The sequence below is a fragment of the Euprymna scolopes genome, chromosome 2 (genome assembly GCF_053919585.1).
Source record: "Euprymna scolopes isolate OS-2025 chromosome 2, ASM5391958v1, whole genome shotgun sequence".
NCBI classification, from domain to species: domain Eukaryota; kingdom Metazoa; phylum Mollusca; class Cephalopoda; order Sepiida; family Sepiolidae; genus Euprymna; species Euprymna scolopes.
In genome coordinates, this window is record NC_136483.1 from 42,182,916 (window position 1) to 42,202,953 (window position 20,038).

The window sequence follows — 20,038 nt, forward strand, 5'->3', positions numbered from 1 at the left end:
AGAAATAAAAATACTAATAATGAACAAGTAAATAAAACTGTAAAGCACGCACACTCTGCTCACTTCAAAATAAATGTCTAACCAAAAGCATAATTTACCAGGTCACAATATTTGTGAAAGAAAACCCGAATAACAAGAAATATTACGTAGGTATGACTTCCTTAGATTTCAAAACCCGATATTATGACCACGAAAGTATCTTCAAAAACAAAAAAAACATCGAATGAAAACAGTAATAGCAAACAAATTCTCTGACCTCCAAGAAAGCGGATGTTCGCCGATAGTCGAATGGAAAATAGTAAGACAAGCAACCACATGTAGGGACTTAAACGATCCATGTAGATTATGCTTGAATGAAAAATTTGCTATCGTATACTTTAACAAACCCCAACATCTATTAAACTGTAGGAGAGAAATAGCGAACAACTGTATGCACAGAATAAACTTTACTCATAGCAATACAAAATAATTTCAGAATTGACAATAACAATAGAAAATAAATAAATAAAATAAAAATAAAATAAAAATAAAAATGCATATACATAAATAATTATAATAATGATATCCAAATTATAGAAAAAAAATCACATATCTAACATCGGTGTCTGTTTTTTTTTTAATATCTTTACTACATCTAGGTTGAAAATAGGTCAACTTACTTAGATAGCTACTTTTCCCATAAAAAACACGCACAAAAGAAGGAGTGAATCTAAAGTCAATTGTACTTTTGGCCTGAAAGTGCCCGCCCATTGGCTGATTAGGATGAGCGTGGTGGAAGCTAGGAAGCTGATTTGCTAACTAAAAATTCAATAGACTGTGCGTATATAAAAACGCGAGGTAACCACAACTCTTTGCATAAGTCTGACGATTTCTCACGGAAATGAAACGTGGAATATTCTGTGTAGCTTAATTGCCATATATATTTTTATAACTTACTATATATATATATATATATATATATGTATATATATATATACACACACACATAAAATATATATATAAATTGCTAGAACATTAACTTTATAATAATATATATGAAATCTGCAAGAATTAAAATATCATATTTAAGCATACTATACGACCAGGCTACACCAGCTACACCGGGCGTCTCTGCTAGCTTAGATAAATACTTTGCAGTTTTAACAAAAGAGCTACAATAATATTCCAGCATCTCCATTTATGCTGAACATCTACAGAATGTCAACATCAATATATTACTTATGAATGAGTCCCCTGTGGAATTTCCACATGTCCCACTAGTATAAAATCATACAGAATGATCCCTCAAAAATGTCTCATTCATACTTTTGTCTTTGCACTGCTCTAGTATTAGTTGTAATAGCCCTCTTCAGAAGACCCTTATTTTCCACAGGTCCAGTATGTATGAAACCCATTTAAAATCATGCTTACTTATGAGACGATCATCAAATTGTCCCCGTATCCATTTCAACGAATCAATTGACATGCCCCATTCTATTGAACCATTGTTTATTTTTCATAAACCTCTTTGTCTACAAACCTTTTACCAACCATTAGGTAATGCTCAGTATTGATCAATGTGGAGGGAAACATTTAGAACATATCATTGCATGGTGGTAGAACAAAACCTCTTGCACATTCATGATTGAAATTTGATGAACAAAACAAATATAGTGTAAGCTAATCTACCTATTTCAGGAATAAATGGGCTTATCAAAACATAATAAATACAGTTGAATACATTATTATATTTTACTTGTTAATTTTTAACATTTGATGTTGATTTTTCTTTTTCTCTTGACAGATTTCGGTCTTAGCAATACGTTTTCTAAAGACAACCTAATGAAAACTCATTGCGGATCCCCAGAATATGCCGCCCCCGAACTCTTCAATCCTTCTGAGAAATACGGACCAGAGATTGACATTTGGAGCTTGTGAGTAACAGATGTTTTTTATTGTTTTAGATGTCATATTATATTTTTGCAATTGAATAATATATTTGGTTCGAGATGTGAACTGAAAATTTTCTTTAACAAATAATTGAAACTATGGATCTGAACTAGAAACCTAATAAATGAATATTATTATGCTTTATAACAATTTAATACTATTCCTATCGTGAATAAATGCTTTTTTACATTTGCCAGTCAAATACTGATTGAGAGTAGACAATAAAAATCACAAATTAAAATCTGATTTATTAAAAATTTAATTAAAAATATTCATAGACTTCTATATATACATTATTTTTTATATCTTCACAAAACAAAACGTCTTTAACAATGATGATGATAATGACGATAGTGATGATCATCATAATAATTATAAAGACATCATTAGCAACATCATTTATTTAAATGTATGAAATATAATTTGAAATAATGAATTTAATCGTTCGCGGCATCTTAAAATATTAAAAGTTATATAAATATATGAAAAAGAAGAAAAACAAAACAAAATTAAGGTAATGCTCGAAAGACAAAGGCGTTATGATCAAAGAAAAGCTTAAATTGTATTGTAAATTGAAACATATAACGTGAATATTCGTAAATTAGCATCCACAACACTGAATTTTGTAATTCTATTAATTCTTTATTTTAATAAATGAGAATAGATTAGCCAATCAAAAAGCATCTGAGAAAAAAGGTAGAGAGAGTATCATTTATTCAAGGAAAGACAAAATTGTAGAGTTTCTAACACACAATAATAAAATTGAAATAAAAATAATAATGACCCTACTAAAAGTCTGTGGCCCATTAAAATATCCCCCGGTGTACATGACTAGCAGTGATAGTAGATCTGAGTGTAAGAGTGAAAATTTCTTCAACTTCCTGTATGGATGACTATATGAAGTGAAGATCTCGACCAAAGTAAAATGTAAAAATAGATAAAAGTGAACAAAAAAAAAAAACATAGTTCCTGAAAACAGGTATCTCTATTGGCCTAAACAAATGCCAATTCAGATTTGCATATGTAGTTTTGGGATAAAAAGCTATACTGATCACTTGAATTTTAAAAACGAACCTTTCCTTATATATGAAATGTAAAAATAAAATTTTATTTTTTCTTCTAATATTTATGAATACTAAAATGTGCTGAATTTGGAAAAATTGCCATGTAAATATTATCTTGCTTCGGAATTTTTAGATAAAAATTGGTTTGGATTATTTGGATTATTTGAATTACTATTCTTATCTCGATTGTGGTATTCACAAAGCTTTGTTTATTATAACTTCTGACATTCTTCAACTGCATCTGTATGAACTTGGAAAACTTCTTATCATATTTGTGAATAGTAGACTGAAAACTCTAAATAACGCAAAGTATGATATGCTAAGTTTTTATAGTAAAATATATGTTGTATAATGAGATTGAGAGGAAAATGACATCTTGTAGATGATGTCATGGCAAGAGTTGAGTGACAGTGATCGATCGCTTTTTTTAGCTGACAGTCTGATTATGGTCGTAAATCGATGTATATGGAGTATAAATGTGTATATGGAGAATAAACCCACAAACTAGGATAAGTTCAGTACAAATAAAAAAAAACCCAGTGATTTTGTTCATATCTAAAATAATTCCTTGTGTTATATATACAACAACAGTTGTGGCGACATGATGATACAATTAAAAAATGATGACAAAAATACATGAAAAGAAACAGAGTAATGTAACATAAATATTTCTAGAAAAAGATGCTCGTTTAAGTGAAGTTAAGCTTTTTTAACCTTCACTTGAAAATAACAAATTTCTTTTGTTTTAGGTAAAATTTTATTTATCTGTTGATCATAATCAGAGGATATGTATGCATTTGAAAAATGTTTTAAATTATGTCTGTAAAAAATATTTGTTCAAGAAGATTCTTCAATAATTTTCTAGTTATTATTTACTTCATTTCGTGAACCTGCTTTTTGCAATCCTTTGTTAGTAACGAATAAAAAGTACATATTTGCTGGCAAAAATTAAAAACTACATGATTAGTAGTAATGACTGAAAAACTACATGTGTACTCATAAAGATAAAAAACTGCATATTTAGTAGTAAAATCTAAAAAGTTAGATAGTTCTTAGTAATTGGTAGTAAATTCTGCAAAACTACATGTTTAATAGTTAAGATTAAAACCTACATATTTAGTAATAACTGAAAAATGAGATATTTGTTGGTAAAGACTGACAAACTACATATTTGATAGTAAAGACGAGTGCTAGAAAATATAGGAAAATTGCATATTTATTAGTGAAAGACTACATAATTTGTTGTAAAGATTGAAGAACTATATCTTTACTAGTAAAGATTTAAAAACTACATATTTAGCAGTAAAGACTGAAAAACTATATCTTTATTAGTAAAAACTGAAAAGCTATGTATTTAGTAGTAAAGATTGAAAAAAGACTTACAAACTACATATTTAATAGTTCAGACATGTTCACTAGTTAAGACTTAAAAACTGCATAATGTTAGGAAAGGCTGAAAAAAATACATCGTTGTTAGAAAAGGCCTAAAAACTACATGATTGTTAAAAAAGATTGAAAAACTCGATAGCTAGTAAAGTCTTAAAAAGATTTTTTACTAGTAAAAACTGAAAAACTATACATTTGTTAGTAAAACCTGATAAAGGATTGAAAACAATATATTTTGTAGTAATTATTAAAAAAAAAACTTCAAAAAGGGGTATAATTGGGGTGGTCTTTTGGGTTTTTGATAAAAATAATTCACTTCAATATCCTAAAAGTCTTTTTGGAATATTGCAATTTTTAGATTATTTTTTTAGATTTGTAGAAAACAATAACATTTCTATATGCCATCTTTTTTAACATTGATAATAAAGTAAAGGAATAATACATGAGTTTTACCACATTCTAATATAATCTCAGCAGTAATAAAACTATCAAACAAAATCCTGTGTGTCTGTGTTTCTCAGCTACACATACTTTTGATAAATACATAATGATTTATATTTTAACAATGAATTGAATATTTATAGAAATCAAAGATAAAGTAAGTGAAAAGTCACACAATGTTTTTAAAAATCATATTTTTTTAATTGTAAACATGGCAATATTTTTAATTATTTTTCTCAAAGACTGTCATCTGGCAACATGTACAAGGGGCGTGCAATAAGTAATTCCCCTGACCCACTTCCCAAAGAAGTAGAGTAACGAAACTTGGCACAGTTATTAGTCTTTCTCTACATAGGAACCACCCAGAGTTATGCATCTCTACTATCGTTTGATGCAGCTCTGGAGACCGTTTTTGTAGAACACCCTAGGTTGGTCCTCCAACCACGACGTGACTTCAGAAATCAAGGCTGCATCATCTGGGAAACGCTTTCCTTTGAAAAACAACTTCATGGCTGGGAAGAGGTGAAAGTCAGAGGGTGCAAGGTCAGGAGAGTAGGAGGATGTCATAACCACACGCCCGTGCTTCTGATCTGGCGACATGTGAGTTGTGGATCTTGCCTCCTTTGGAGGTGGTGAGTCCAAGTGCTTCCACTGTATTGACTGGGCTTTGGTCTTTGGATCATAGTGATGGGCCCAGGTTTCATCCTGTGTAATCAGTCTTTTGAAAAACTTTGACTTATCTTCTTGGCACATCTCCAAATTTATCCTCGAGCACTCGACGCGTTCTCGCTTCTGGAATGGTGTGAGCAACCAGGGAATCCATCTGGCAGACACCTTATGCATATGCAAATGGTCATGAATAATAGTTTCCACAGACCCTGTACGAATCTTGACATCTTGGGCTATTTGGCGAATAGTAATGCGCTGATCTTCCAAAATGGCAACCTCAACTTGCCGGACAGATGCCTCATCAGTGGCAGAAGTGGGGGGCGACCAGGTCTGGGAGCTGTTTCCACAGACTTCCGGCCATGTTTGAATTCACGATGCCAGCGTTTTACAAGGTTATATGATGGGGCATTATCAGCATAAGTTTCTTTCATTTTATCAAAAGTCTCCTGTGGTGTGCGTCCTTTCAAATACAAAAAACAGATCACTGCTCGACATTCAACAGGCTCCATTTCACACCTGCCTCAGTTCAAACACCTGTAAAACAGAAACCATAATTAGTTCAGAGCTGTAATTTGCCACATAATCTGTAGAGATATAACTCATTGCACATGCAAATTTTCAGCTAGATCAGACAACTGGAAGTGGGTCAGGGGCATTACTTATTGCACGCCCCTTGTATCCACCAAGGAGTGGATAAATACACACTTTTAAAATTCATATTACTTAGAAAATCTAGTACAGTATAAAAGTAAATTAACCCATGAATTAAACTAAAATATAATTTCAAACATGATAAAAAACAATGTCGTTAACTATTGGAAATTATGGCATGTGGTTAGGTCATTTTATCTCAAAATCGTGCATACGTTTTTATGTACAGTTTGCTTGTAGATAAATTTTCTTAGGTATATATTTTGTTAACAAATAGTCTGCAAATGATATTTAATTTATAGAGGGGGTCTTGTACAGCTTCTATTGCTCCAGATTGGAATGGATCTGGGAGCAATGGTAGCTAATGGATGACTTTACTCTCCCTCAAAGATCCCAATTTGAAGTTTCACTAGTGGATGCATTTTAAGATCAGATATGTCCTAAGATGGAAGATTGCTACCACATCTGGGAGATGCCATTCAAAACATTCTTTCATTCCTTGACAGAGTACAAAGTCGAATTTTCAAAATAGTAGGGGATTATCTATTCTATCCTTATAAATCCTCTTTCACAAAGAAGAGATGTTGTTAGCATTTTTCTATTCGATCTTTATTTTCATAGATGGTTTTCGACGAGACTTCAATATCTGCTTCCTCCTTATAAAATAATTACCTCAAGAACCCTTTCTCTCACAGCTATAAAGAACTTTTATTTCTTTTTCTGTGTAATTAACATCAAACAAAATTTTCATGAACAGTTTATTTTGAAAATTTTCTTATCTGTGTGATATACTACCACGGAATGTTATTGTACTTGTTGTAAACCATCACCGGAAGTTATTTAATTTTATTCATTCTATTCGTTATTTTCAATCATCTCACAATATTCTTCATCATTCAACTGACAATTTGTCATTTTCATTAACCCTGGAATGGATTTAAGCCTTGATAAGTAGTGATTCGTTTGTATTAAAAAAGGTAATCCCATTGATTTATGTGTGTTATTTGGTCTGCATGAAACAATAAAAATAAGGAACAAAGAGGGTTTTCAATTGCAAAAGCAGTTATGATGCTATAATATAACTGTTTCATATATTTTTGTTTAATCTAATTGGATTCCTTTAAAGTAGCTCAAAATGTAATATGTTACAGAAATAAATAATGTCCAGCTCTATAGCTCCAAATTTTTTCAGATTTCAGTTTTAACGATTTTGTGAGATCCACAATGAAATCATATGATACAGTACAACTTCCCTAGTCTGGGTTTTAAAAATGCATATAATATATAATTTACTATTGCATTTTTTTAGAACGAAATAAAATCATTTTTTAAATTATTTTATCTATTTATATATATCCATGTAGCATTAATCAAATATAAAGTCTACATGATAAAAATCCACAAAAACAAAATCTAGTCTAAAGAAAGCTCTAAAAGTCGATTTTTGCGTAAAACCATATATGCAATCTTCTATCTGTGAAATCAGTCGGATAATTCAAAATCAATATATGTTTATTTTTATTTAAAAAACTACAATAAAATTTTGTTTTCATAAAGTGGAAATTTTGTTCCTCTGTCATTTACCATTTTGCGTTGTTAAATTTTCTTTAATTCAATGTAGAACAAGGAACTTCACTTGAGATTTGGTGATTGAGTAAGACATGTCTTGGAGAATCTTAAAATATCTATGGATGACAAAATAGATATAATGAATGATCAGAAAATTATGCCTATATATTTTTAACTTAAGAGTGAACAGATGGTTTGGAAGCCTTGTTCATAGCTTTTAGTTTTTGTATTTATGAATTTTATTTTTGGTTAATCTTTTATTTATTTATGTTTATTGTCATCCTCCTCTGCATAGAACATTTAAATGTAGATTGTGCCTGAAATAATGCATTACAATATTCTGTCACTTTTTGACTAAACAAGAAGTAAAAAAAAGCAAAATATTTATAGCTAGTTTTAAAATTATTTCTTGTTTCTTCTGGAAAACATATACAAGAGTAGCAGTCAAGACTCAAGTAATAATATTGTTGAAATATATACTACTACTACTACTACTACTACTACCATCACTACCACCGGCGCGACCACAACGTATCTGGATCTACCATTAACGTAACAGCACAATAATAGGGAACTTGTCTAACTGTAATCAGAAGCAAAATCCTATAAGACGGCATTAAAAGTGGGAAAACCATGCAAAAAAGGGAACACATCCATCTAACTTGAAGCTCATAACCAAAAAAGGGAAAAACTCATATTGAACCCCGCACATACATTTTTACTTTAGTATAGAACAGCGCATTCACTTGTTACTCAATTATGATCGATGGGAAATTTGAATATTGTTAAACTTCTGAATGTTTTAGTCCTACAAAGTAAAAGAAGTTGGGTCATTTAGAATTTAAACTAAAATGTCATTAAATAAGATAGATTGGACATATCTTTCTGGAACGAACTGTAATTCTTGAGGTGATAGAAAACATTTTATAAGAATTTTCATCACTTTTTTATTTTCTTTTAATCTAAAAAGAAAACATAAAAAAGATGCAATTTATTTGGAATAAGATTCATACAGTTTTGTAACACCAAGTTACCACACCAATTTCTTCATCAGAATTTTAAAGATAAATTTCTGTATTTGAAATTATTAACGCTGCTTTAAAAAGCGATTATGTCAATTTCTTTTATTTTTTGCATACCTTAATGAAAAACAATTTATGTCCAACAGCATTCAATTAATTATCTTTTCATAGCTTTGTTACTCAAGCAGAAGGGAAGCAAGTTAGTTTTCAGCAATGAAAAATGAAAGCCATCTCATTGCGTATGAATCTGGTACAGCGAAATCTCAAGTAGATTATTTGCAGTTAGGCAAAAAAGATAGAAAACTTTTAAATGATGTAAAAGTAATACTTTGTGAGGAAATCATGATACAACACAATCATGTTATTTGCAGTTTCATGCTGACGGAAACTCATGAGGTAAAGAAATAGTTTATCTCTGGAGGAAAGGTGTCAAACTTGAATAAAAATATGAAGAACATGTGAAACGTGAGTTTAGAGACCAAGTGATGGAGCGTTCGATTACCAGATCAATTAAAAAAAGTAAGGAATAACAGTGGAAGGTGTTGACGGATACTCTGTTGGAAGTAACAAACCAAACATTTTTGGATGGAAGGGCCCCCAAGACATAGGATGATATGGTGATAAAATGAAGAAGTTGAGAAATGTATTTAAAAAAGTGGAAGATAAGTCAGTGATTAAAAGGCAGGCAAGAACAGCACTATAATATCTGATGATTAAAAGGGAGACAAGAACAGCACTATAATATCTGATGATTAAAAGGGAGACAAGAACAGCACTATAATATCTGGTGATTAAAAGGGAAGCAAGAACAGCACTATAATATCTGATGATTAAAAGGGAGACAAGAACAGCGCTATAATATCTGGTGATTAAAAGGGAAGCAAGAACAGCACTATACTATCTGGTGATTAAAAGGCAGGCAAGAACAGCATTATAATATCTGGTGATTAAAAGGGAGACAAGAACAGCACTATAATATCTGGTGATTAAAAGGGAGACAAGAACAGCACTATAATATCTGGTGATTAAAAGGGAAGCAAGAACAGCACTATAATATCTGATGATTAAAAGGGAGACAAGAACAGCATTATAATATCTGGTGATTAAAAGGGAGACAAGAACAGCACTATAATATCTGGTGATTAAAAGGCAGGCAAGAACAGCATTATAATATCTGGTGATTAAAAGGGAGACAAGAACAGCACTATATGAAGCCAAGAATGAGGCTGAGAGATTCATATTTCTAGATATATTATGACGATGATGACCAAACGAATGAAGCATTCAGGATAGGTAAACAAATGATAAAGACAAATATGGATATCGTTGGAAAGATGTGTAACAAATATGGATATTTTTAGAGAGAAGGAGGATTAATAACAAAAGAACAGGACAAGAGGGATGCTTAGAAAATGTTACTATAAGAAATTTTTTAATACAGTCTTTATGAACCCGTGAAAATCTGGAAGATGCTGAAGCAGTATCTTGCTCAACTATAAGAATTGAGAAAAAACTAGTATGGGCAGTTTTAAGATAAAAAACCGTAAGGCTGAAGAAAGGTTGCCGGTGAAACAGGCATTAAGATAATCACAGATTAACAAATCACATCATAAAAGAAAAGACTGGGAATTTAGTACAATTGTGAATTGTTACAAGCGTAAAGGGGAAGCACCAGATATAAGTAATTACAGAAGCCTAAAGTCGATGAACCAGGCCCTAAAAATAATTGAGACAATAATTGAACAGCAAAAATGAAGTCAAATAAGAATAGTAGAGATGCAGTTTCAGTTTATGCCCGAACAAAGTACTACTGGTGCTATATTTATACTGAGCAGATGCAAAAGAAGTTCATTGGTAAGAAAAAGAACCTGCATTTTGTTTTTGTGTATCTGAAAAAAGCTTTTGGAAAAGTTCCAAGAGATGTTGTCTGTGGGTTTTGCATAAACTAGTGGTAAATGAGTGATTGATGATGATTATTGAAGCAATGTATATAAATGCTCAAATTTGTGTCAGAATTAACAGCACATTTGGTGACAGCTTTAATGTTAAAGCACAGATTGTCCCTTTATCCGTGCCTAAATCAAAACGTAGATTCCATGAACAAAGCTTCTTTCTTAGAACTGCGCACCTGTGAAACTCTTTGCCGCTTGTCTGTTTCCCTCCCAACTTCAACTTGGATGTCTTCAAGTCCAACACAAACAAATTCCTGATGAATCGCCCCCTTAAGTAATGACACTATCAAATCTCCAATACTAACTATTACTACGATACTATACCATTGATTACTGTACACACAATAACCCTTATCCCCGAGTGGCTTCTGGGCCTTGATAAGTGGTAACCTACATGTAAAAAAAATTTTTTTTTTAAATAGATGTATGCTGATGATTTAGTATTTTGCTCTAAAACAATGGATAAACTAATTGCTTGGAGGAATGCTACGGAAAGTAAAGGTCTGAGTGTGAAGGTTATCGAGACCAAAATTAGCATCAGTAGTTGTATTGTTTGAAAACTCACAAAAAGGGAAAAAATCGCCTGCTCAATTTGTGGAAAGAAAGTCGGATGCAATTAATTTTTTCTGGTCCCTATAAACAGTAAGTATACAAGAAATGCAGTAGAATTACATGTTGATTGAGATTAGATAATCAATTTGTTTGCAAGAAGTGTAAGAATGAAAAGTCAGATGTAAAAGAAAGTATATCTGAAAGGCGAAGCTATTGAGATTGTCAAAATTTGTTTTATCTTAGTGATACCATTACAGCACAGGATGGAGAAGGTACTAGTGCAGTTTCAAAAATTAGGAATAGATGGAATAAGTTTAGGGAATTTTTGCCATTAGTAACCAGCAGAGTGTTACCACTGTTGACCAAAAAAAGAATCTGTCAGGAATGTTATGCAGTGTGATGAGGTATGGAAGTGAAACCTGGCCTGTGAGGGTTGAGGACATGCATTGCATGGAGAGAAATTATGTGAGAATCATACGATGGATGTGTAATGTGTCTTGAATACAGTTTGATGAACTGATGAGTAAAAATAAATCTGGACAGCATAGGGAGATGTGTGCAGAACAGGAGATTTCGATGGTATGACTACATTGAAAGAATACATGAGAGTTCTTGGGTTTGCAAATGTATAACAATTGATGTAGCATAGTAAGTTTTCAGGAGGACCAAGAAAAAAATAGGAAGCGGTAATAAATATTGACATTGACTTGAGGAGAAAGAGCAGCTAACGACAGAAAGACCAAAGATAACTTTACTTTATAAGTCAATTTCTTTAAGTTGTCCAACACATGCCAGCATGCAAAACCGTATACCGAATATGATAATGACGATAATGAAAGATTGCTTGGTTTAAATCTTACACTTTACTGATACATCCATAGTTTCTCTCAAAACTTTATATATATATATATATATATATATATATATATATATATATATATATATATATATATATATATATATATATATATACTTGTTTATTGTTATATAAACATGCTCACATCCCGCTGCTACAAATAGCCACTTGTTTCAATCAAACAACAGATATCATCAGGCAGCGACTTGACTATTCAAAAGTTCAATGAATAATGGATTTTTATTTTAGGTAGGAACTCTTTAGAAGTTGGAGTTAAAAAACTTAAAACACAGAACTTTAATTAAATAAAAAAGTAAAAAGGGAGAGGCAATTTAAATAAAGTTAAAAGATTACAATGGGGAGAGAGTGATTGAGAAGAGAAAAAAAAGGAATAGAGACAGAAATAGAGAAAGAAAATAGAGAGAAAACAAAATAGAGAGAAAAAGAAGAGAGAAAATATATATATATATATATATATATATATATATATATATATATATATATATATATATATATATAATATGGAGAAGAAAAGAAAAAAGATATAAATGGTTAATATAAAGAGAATAAGAACTAGGAGGAAAAGGAAAGAATAATGAGATCTAGTTAAATAGAGAAAGAGAGAAAGTAAGAATTTGACAGTATATAGAAAAAGAAAAAGAAAAAGATCTGCGTGTCAACCAATTTATGAACAATTATACAATTCAGTAATGAAACATATTATTACAAATACAAACAGAAGATACAATCCAAGCGTCAGAAATAAACGTGTCAAAAAAGGCAGTGAATGTATTCAGCTAGCATATTTGTCCTCTTACATACGTCCACGAGTAAAATCAACGCAATTCAAACATATGTCTACCATTAATTAGGCCCTTTATGCTAAATGATATAAGTTTAAAGTTTTCGCGTTTTTATTAGATAAATATATGAATAAAAGAAGAAAATAATGATAAAACAATATTAAAATTATTATTAATAACAATAAACATAATAGTAATGATAATAATAATAATAATAATAATAATAATAATAATAATAATAATAATAATAATAAAAACAGAAAAAAATTTCATATTTACTATCTTTTTAATATAACATATTTAGCCATAAGAGGGGATTAAATAAATTAAATAGGTCCAATAATTATAAATAAAAAACTTCTAATATTTATGTATATAAAAAGAATACAATACAAATATGTATATACACACACACGCACATATATATATCCATATATACACACACATACACACATATATATATATATACATATATATATATATATATATATATATATATATATAGTTCTGACCGATTTGGCATCATTTCATCATTTCAGCTTTTGAAGCATTTTTCATGCAGGAAATTGTCGAGATGCTTGAAAAGTGATAATCGGTGGGTGGAAGGTCTGGTGAATATGGTGGATGAGGCAATTTATTCAGCTTCTGCAGGGTCAATTGAGCAACAAGTGGGCGAGCATTGTCATGGAGGAAAATTAGTCCCTTCATATTCATCAATCGCAGGTACATATGTTCGGTGCATTTCATCATTTACTTCTCCACTGTAATCGTTTTGCCCAGATTCAAGAAGCTGTGATGGATGAGATCAACAGCAGACCACTGGTGTGGTCTAATGTGGGCCATCCACAACCGGATATATTTTACAGAGAAACCAATGGTTGCACAGTGTTACTTGATTGCTTCCATCTACTTGCACTTAGTACTGTTGGTTCACATGTGGTTTTATGATCTTCTCCATCTTCGTCCATCAATGTGGGTAGTTAGCATCCTGATTCTGGATCTGGATAAAGTCTCCTACTTGAAGTTCCTGGATTAGATGTACGACCGTCTTATCTAATAAGGATTTAATTATGTTATGTATTCTTCCAGTGATACCATATGATCTGATTTTCCTGAGATAACCATGCCATACCCTGTCAAAAGCCTTAGATATATCTAGAGCTACCGCTCTACCCTTCCCTGCTTTGTCCAGTGAATGGTATATGCATTCTAAGATTACAGTTAGGATGTCTGCTATGGAACGAGCTTGCCTAAATCCATATTGTTGGTCAGTCAGAAGTTTAGCATCTGTAAGGTGGTGGACTAGAGCTTGGTTAATTATGGTCTCAAATATTTTGGTGAAAAATGGGAGGAGGCTAATGGGGCAATAATTTCTGGGTCAGTTCTTTCGCCAGAATTCTTGAAAACTAGTACTACTAAAGCAAGATTCATTAAGACATTTGTTGTAGAGTTTGGAGAGAATTGGAGCTACTTCGGCGGACCACTTTATTAATAGCACAGCCGGGATGAGATCAGGTCCACATGCTTTTGCAGTGTCAAGATTTCTTATGATAGCATGCACCTGAGAATGGGTGATTTTCAGATGGTCTAGTGTGGCGTCTGTCCACAAAGGAAAGTCAGGGAGGGGATGGTTGGCAGGGTCTAGTATGGAGTTGGAGGCAAATCGACTGGCAAGCATGTTAGCCTTCTCAGTTGCAGGGCAAACAACCTCGTGATTGTTGAATAGTAGGGTAATTGTTGATTGCCCATTATTTACTACACTGTTGTAGATTTTCCAGAAGCGGGTTCCTAATTTCTGTGCTTCGATGCATTTTTTGGTGGTTTCAGTAAATTCTCTTTTAGCTGTCACTATTTCTTTCTTACAGTTACTTCTGGCTTCTATATACTTCTGCCTGTTTGAACTGGACTTATGTCGGTTAAATTTGCGGTACGCATGCTGCCTTTGTACTATTGCAGCTGCACAAGTAGGAGTAAACTATTGGGGAGAGTGGGGCTTGCTATAAAATTTGCATGTGGGAACATGTGCTTCAATTGCCGTTTTGAACCATTCAGTGGCCTCATTTGCGCAATGTTCAGCAGGAAGTGAAAAGATATTTTACCATGGGGCGTCCCTGATGAGATCCCTGATGGCTTCCCAGTCAGCTTTTTTATAATATCTCGTTGTTTTGAGCAGTGGCTCTTCGGTTTTGGCTCTAAAGTTTAGGGTTATTTCAATCATTACCACTGCATGATCGTCATTCCCAAGCAGGCTGTGAGCATTAGTTACACAGTCATTCGGAACTGTGGTCAGAAACAGATCTAGAAGATCTGGGAAACGGGTTGGAAACGTAATCATCTGTAATAGGGAGTGAGATATACAGAAGTTTTGTGTTGTGATATCAGCTGCATCTGTGTGAGTAGAAAATCCAAGCCAATTGCTGTGGTGGACATTGAAGTCACCAAATACATGCACTAGTGTCTTAAGCAATGTAGCTTCAAGAGAGGTCGGGTAGAGAGTGTGCAACTTTGATCCACTCTAAACTCCTTACACATAGACAGTTTATCTATTGTCTTTTGAGACTTAAAGACTTATTTTAGGGATTTTACAAAGTTTATCTCAATCTTCTAAAATATGCAGCTTACTGGAAAAAATTAAATAAAATATCTATGAAATTCATACATACTTAAATACATTTTTAAAAGTTTTTAGAATGTAATCATTTTTATTATTGATTTATATTTTAATTTCCGTACATTTATTGTTCAGGAATCTTTAGATTAAATCTTGTCTTGTTTTGAATATGCCATTGGCCCATAAATTGTATCAATTTCATATTTATAGCTAGATGATAGTCATATTACTAAATTGTTAATGTATTAATGGATTATATTGTTAGTTAATTAATAATTTTGCATTGTCTGATAATATATTTTTCATAAGTAATTTTTTACTTAATATATCATATATAAAGATAGTAAACTGTCCTCTTTCCAGTTATAAATATCATTTAATTGATTGGAGTGAATTGCTTGAATGCAGAAGCAGAAAAAGAATATGGTTATATCATTAGTAAATTCGTATGACTATGTATGGTTCAACTTTTTAAACATGCTCAATTATGTTGTTAGAATTGGTTTCCTCAATTATTTCTGTGAATCAGGTATTTACATGTAAAAGTTGCAAACATCCATAACGAAGGTGGTGCTACTGAACCGAAAATGTAGCAAATCGTCAGTTTCATCAGTACCGACTTCACCATGGGAACCCTCCGGTTATATCATTAATATATTGTTTATCCTGGTTTAAATTATAAACTATTATTTTGTCTTTACGATTATAACTAAATGAAAGCTATATGACTAAATTATAAAAAATAAAGTAAAATCCTAGTTTATTATCGAGTTTGTCTTTCTTTAAACATTTCTTTCTACACTTTTATGGTAAATATACTTTAGGAAAGAGACTATTTGTTTTTATGTTGAAAACTCAGTGCCAATTAAACAGCTTATGGAAGCCATAGTCTGCTGGGGTATGTTAGTCTGTTCTATTTGGTCTCTAGATGGTATAAGTTCAACTTCCTGAATATAGCATTATATTTAATGAAAAAATAATCATCTATAGTTTATGACAAATTAGTTGTATCGACCTGCAGTCTTTTATTTTCGTTTTTTTAAACTATGCCGTTTATTTAGTTTTACAAAATTATTATTTGGATTTTATTTTAGAAATACAATTATAGAAATTGAATTATATTAAGTTATTGCTTGGGCATTAAATTATTTTTTCAACTATTAGCAAAAAATTAAAATTAATAATCTAAATATTTAAAAAAATTTTTTTGATGTTATGCCATATTTGATTTCAATGAATAATCGATTAACACCAAATAAATAAAAATAATAATTCAATATGTAATTATCAAGGTTACATTGATGCAATAAATATACATGAACAAACACGAGAAATGATCATTCCATTTTGTTAATGTAGAGATTTGAAAAACACTACTCAAAAATAGTTAAGCAAAATTGATTGAGATAACAAAAATGTTTTATTTTTGGATTTCATTTATTCAATCAAGTCACATGATGACAGTTGAAAATGAACTATTTTGTAAAAAATGAAATCATGAGAAAAAATCTATGCAACGTATAATCTATTAAAAAATCTTTTTTTATATTGAAATCATTTTGATTAACAATGATTCAAATCACAAAAACAATAGATGGATGGATGTAGCTTATTCAATGTGTCCGACACACAATAATGGAGAAATATTCACTGCAGCTCAACCAACCTTACTGAATGGTTGGCAAGATTATTTGCCAAAAATAATTCTCCTCCCCGTCGATCTTTTTTGCAGTCTTCTTTTTTGCATAAGTCATCATAGCTCCATAAGAATCACAAGACCAATTTCAAAGTCTAAAGAAAGAAAGACTAAAGAGGGCAGTAACAATATCTTATAAGCTCTTAGTATTGGTATTTGAAAATTTGCACTAATGCAGCATGAGTTAAGGCAAAATGTGTGCTAATGTTCATGATAACCTTGCTCTATCTATCCCCACACTCAGCCTAATCAATGTTCTTCCCTACACGTTCTCCATCCCACCTTTTTACTGGAGAGAAGAGGGATTGTGGGTAGGGCATTGATCAATATTACAGCGGCGATTCACTCCTCTAACAACTGGCTTACCTCCCTTTGCACATTTTGATGTGGGTTCTTTTATGCGTTCAATTTTCTTCTTTTTTTCTCTTATTCACTCAATCAATTTCATCCAATATTTTATTGACATATAGACTGATCTTCTATGAACATTGAGAGAACATATACAACAGAGAGTAAAAAGAAAAGATAGATATGTATAAGCTGACACCAGGCAAAAGAAACACATATACACACATCATCTGTTATAGACTAATTCATGAACAGAAAGAACACATAGAAAATCGAAATAGCTAGATACTAATATTTATATAAATGTACACACTAAGTATATATATATATATATGTGTGTGTGTGTGTGTGTGTGTGCACGCACATCAATATGTGCATGTATATATAAATGAATTTATATATATATATATATATATGTATATGTGTGTGTGTGTGTGTGTGTGTGTTTGTTAGAACGATTAATTGAATAAGGGAATCCGATTCCATAAGCGATTCTTTAAATATTTTTCTTGACAATAAAAATGAAAAAATACAGATGTACTTAATTATTAAAAGTTGTTCATTTACAAGATAAGACCAAGAGCCACAGAAAATATAAATCCCATTCCCAGATTTAGTATTGCCTCTCCAAGTCTAATATATATATTTTTTGTCAATTATAGTAAACAAAGTAAATATTTTTTCACTTGCCTATTCACATTTTCATACATATTTACTAACTGTCTAATACTGCCCCTCCCCCCAAGGTAATTCACAATTGATTAGAGGATTTAAAATACTCTGGATAAGTTTTATTATTTTTCAATTTAGCTAACTCAAGATTGACCCTGTCATTATCTGTTCATTGGCTCTTCTGAAATAATTAATGTTTTATTGCATTTTTCGCTTTGGACACAAGTGAAAAATATAGATGAAAATCTCACAATGAATTTATCAAAATCTTATATAAAATACATAATGGAAAAAAATTGTTGAATTCAATAAAAAAAAAAACAACAAAAAAACCCATCATATCTACCTTTAAACGTTCCCTGATCTCCCCAAAAAAGAATATCAGTGTATATGTTACTGCAGCTATCAGAATAAAAAAAAAAAAATGACAAAACAAATATGCAACAAATAAATGTTACCAAATGCGAGATAAGTCACTTTATTACCTACCTGGATGAGTTTATTTATGTTGAACTTATTTTATGCATCTTTAGTTCAAAACAAACCTAGTTTTCATTCTGTTAAATTAGAACAAAACAACAGCTGCCCCAAAGCCCTACACGAACATATTTGGTTAATTAAAGTTTAAAAGAATACTGATAGAAATGCATCTAATAAATGTCAACAATTGTGTGAAAATATAATGTTTTACCAGTATTTTGTTTAATTTTCAAGAGATTTTTAGAGTTTAGAATGCTTTTAGGGCACAACCTAATAAAATAAATAATTCAATACAAGCTTCTGAAATGACGAACGCAACAACTTCATAAAATGTAACACAGAAAAGGTTTATTAAGGAGAATGTGATATGCTCCTGGTAAAAGCTGGACTCTGGCTACCTGGTGCTATCGCGGTAGTTATTCCAGTGGAATCGTCGATACCATTAGAAATCACCGAGTTGGAGAGAGAGAAGAAAAGGGAGGTCTGTTCTGTTTGGTGGCTCTCTCAGTAAGGACGAGTTGTTCTTCTTCAAACCGGATGCTGACCGATTTCCTTAGGGGATAGGAAGGATCAATGTGCCATACCCCTGATTGGTCAGTATATGGCCAAATAGCACAGGGGAGAGGCATTGATTCGAGGAAGAAAAAAGTTCCATTTGTTTCTGCTACATAACCCCCTGCTTAGACAGAAAGCCGACAGAAAAAAAGGTAGCATAACAAATGGTGAAAAATAAAAATGTCTTTTTATTGTATTTATTTTTACGAGAAAGAAAAAATGTTCTTACTTTTGCTTGAAAAGTTGGGGAATATTTGCAACTTCTTGTAATAGAATATTCTTTTTTTTTTTTTTCTTTGAAAGAAGGGAAAACAAGAAAAAATATTTTCTTAGCAGAAATACGAAGTTTTACACAGTCTCTTCGGCCAATGTACCCGTCGACCACTACGTGTAGTGGTGACATGATTATCTTCATTTGGAGCAATAACTTCAGGTGTATGCATGCATGTTTTGATGCTGTGTGAAAGTAGGGGGAATGTGTGGCTCGTGTGTTTTTGTGTCAAGAAAGGCTTTTTTTACTCTATCAATAGAAACAGTTCCTCTTCTACCACTGATATCTAAAGTAAAAAGTTTAGCGGTACGTGAAAGCATGCGATAGGGGCCAGTATAAGATGAAGTTAGGAGGGCTTTCACAGCGTCCTTTCTAAGAAAAACATGAGTCCAAGACGAAATGTCCTTTGGAACCGAAGATCTAATGGTCTGTTCCCTAGTGTGCATCGGTGGGAGCTTACTAAAATAAGCTTGCAGTCTGTTGACATACAGAGCTTAATCGTTTGTTGTTA

General features: G+C 31.7%; 1 protein-coding gene across 3 annotated transcripts in view; it reads left to right on the forward strand.

Moving 5' to 3' along the window:
* Positions 1 to 20,038, forward strand: part of LOC145291414 (uncharacterized) — an 879,668-nt gene that overhangs the window by 543,740 nt on the left and 315,890 nt on the right. For all 3 annotated transcript variants that reach the window (XR_013869410.1, XM_080137226.1, XM_080137236.1), the window contains one exon: positions 1,784 to 1,913. Coding sequence is in view for 2 of the 3 variants with exons in the window: in XM_080137226.1 (XP_079993352.1) it covers positions 1,784 to 1,913 (130 nt within the window). In the remaining variant the exon portion in view is untranslated. The remainder of the gene's footprint in view (positions 1 to 1,783; positions 1,914 to 20,038) is intronic.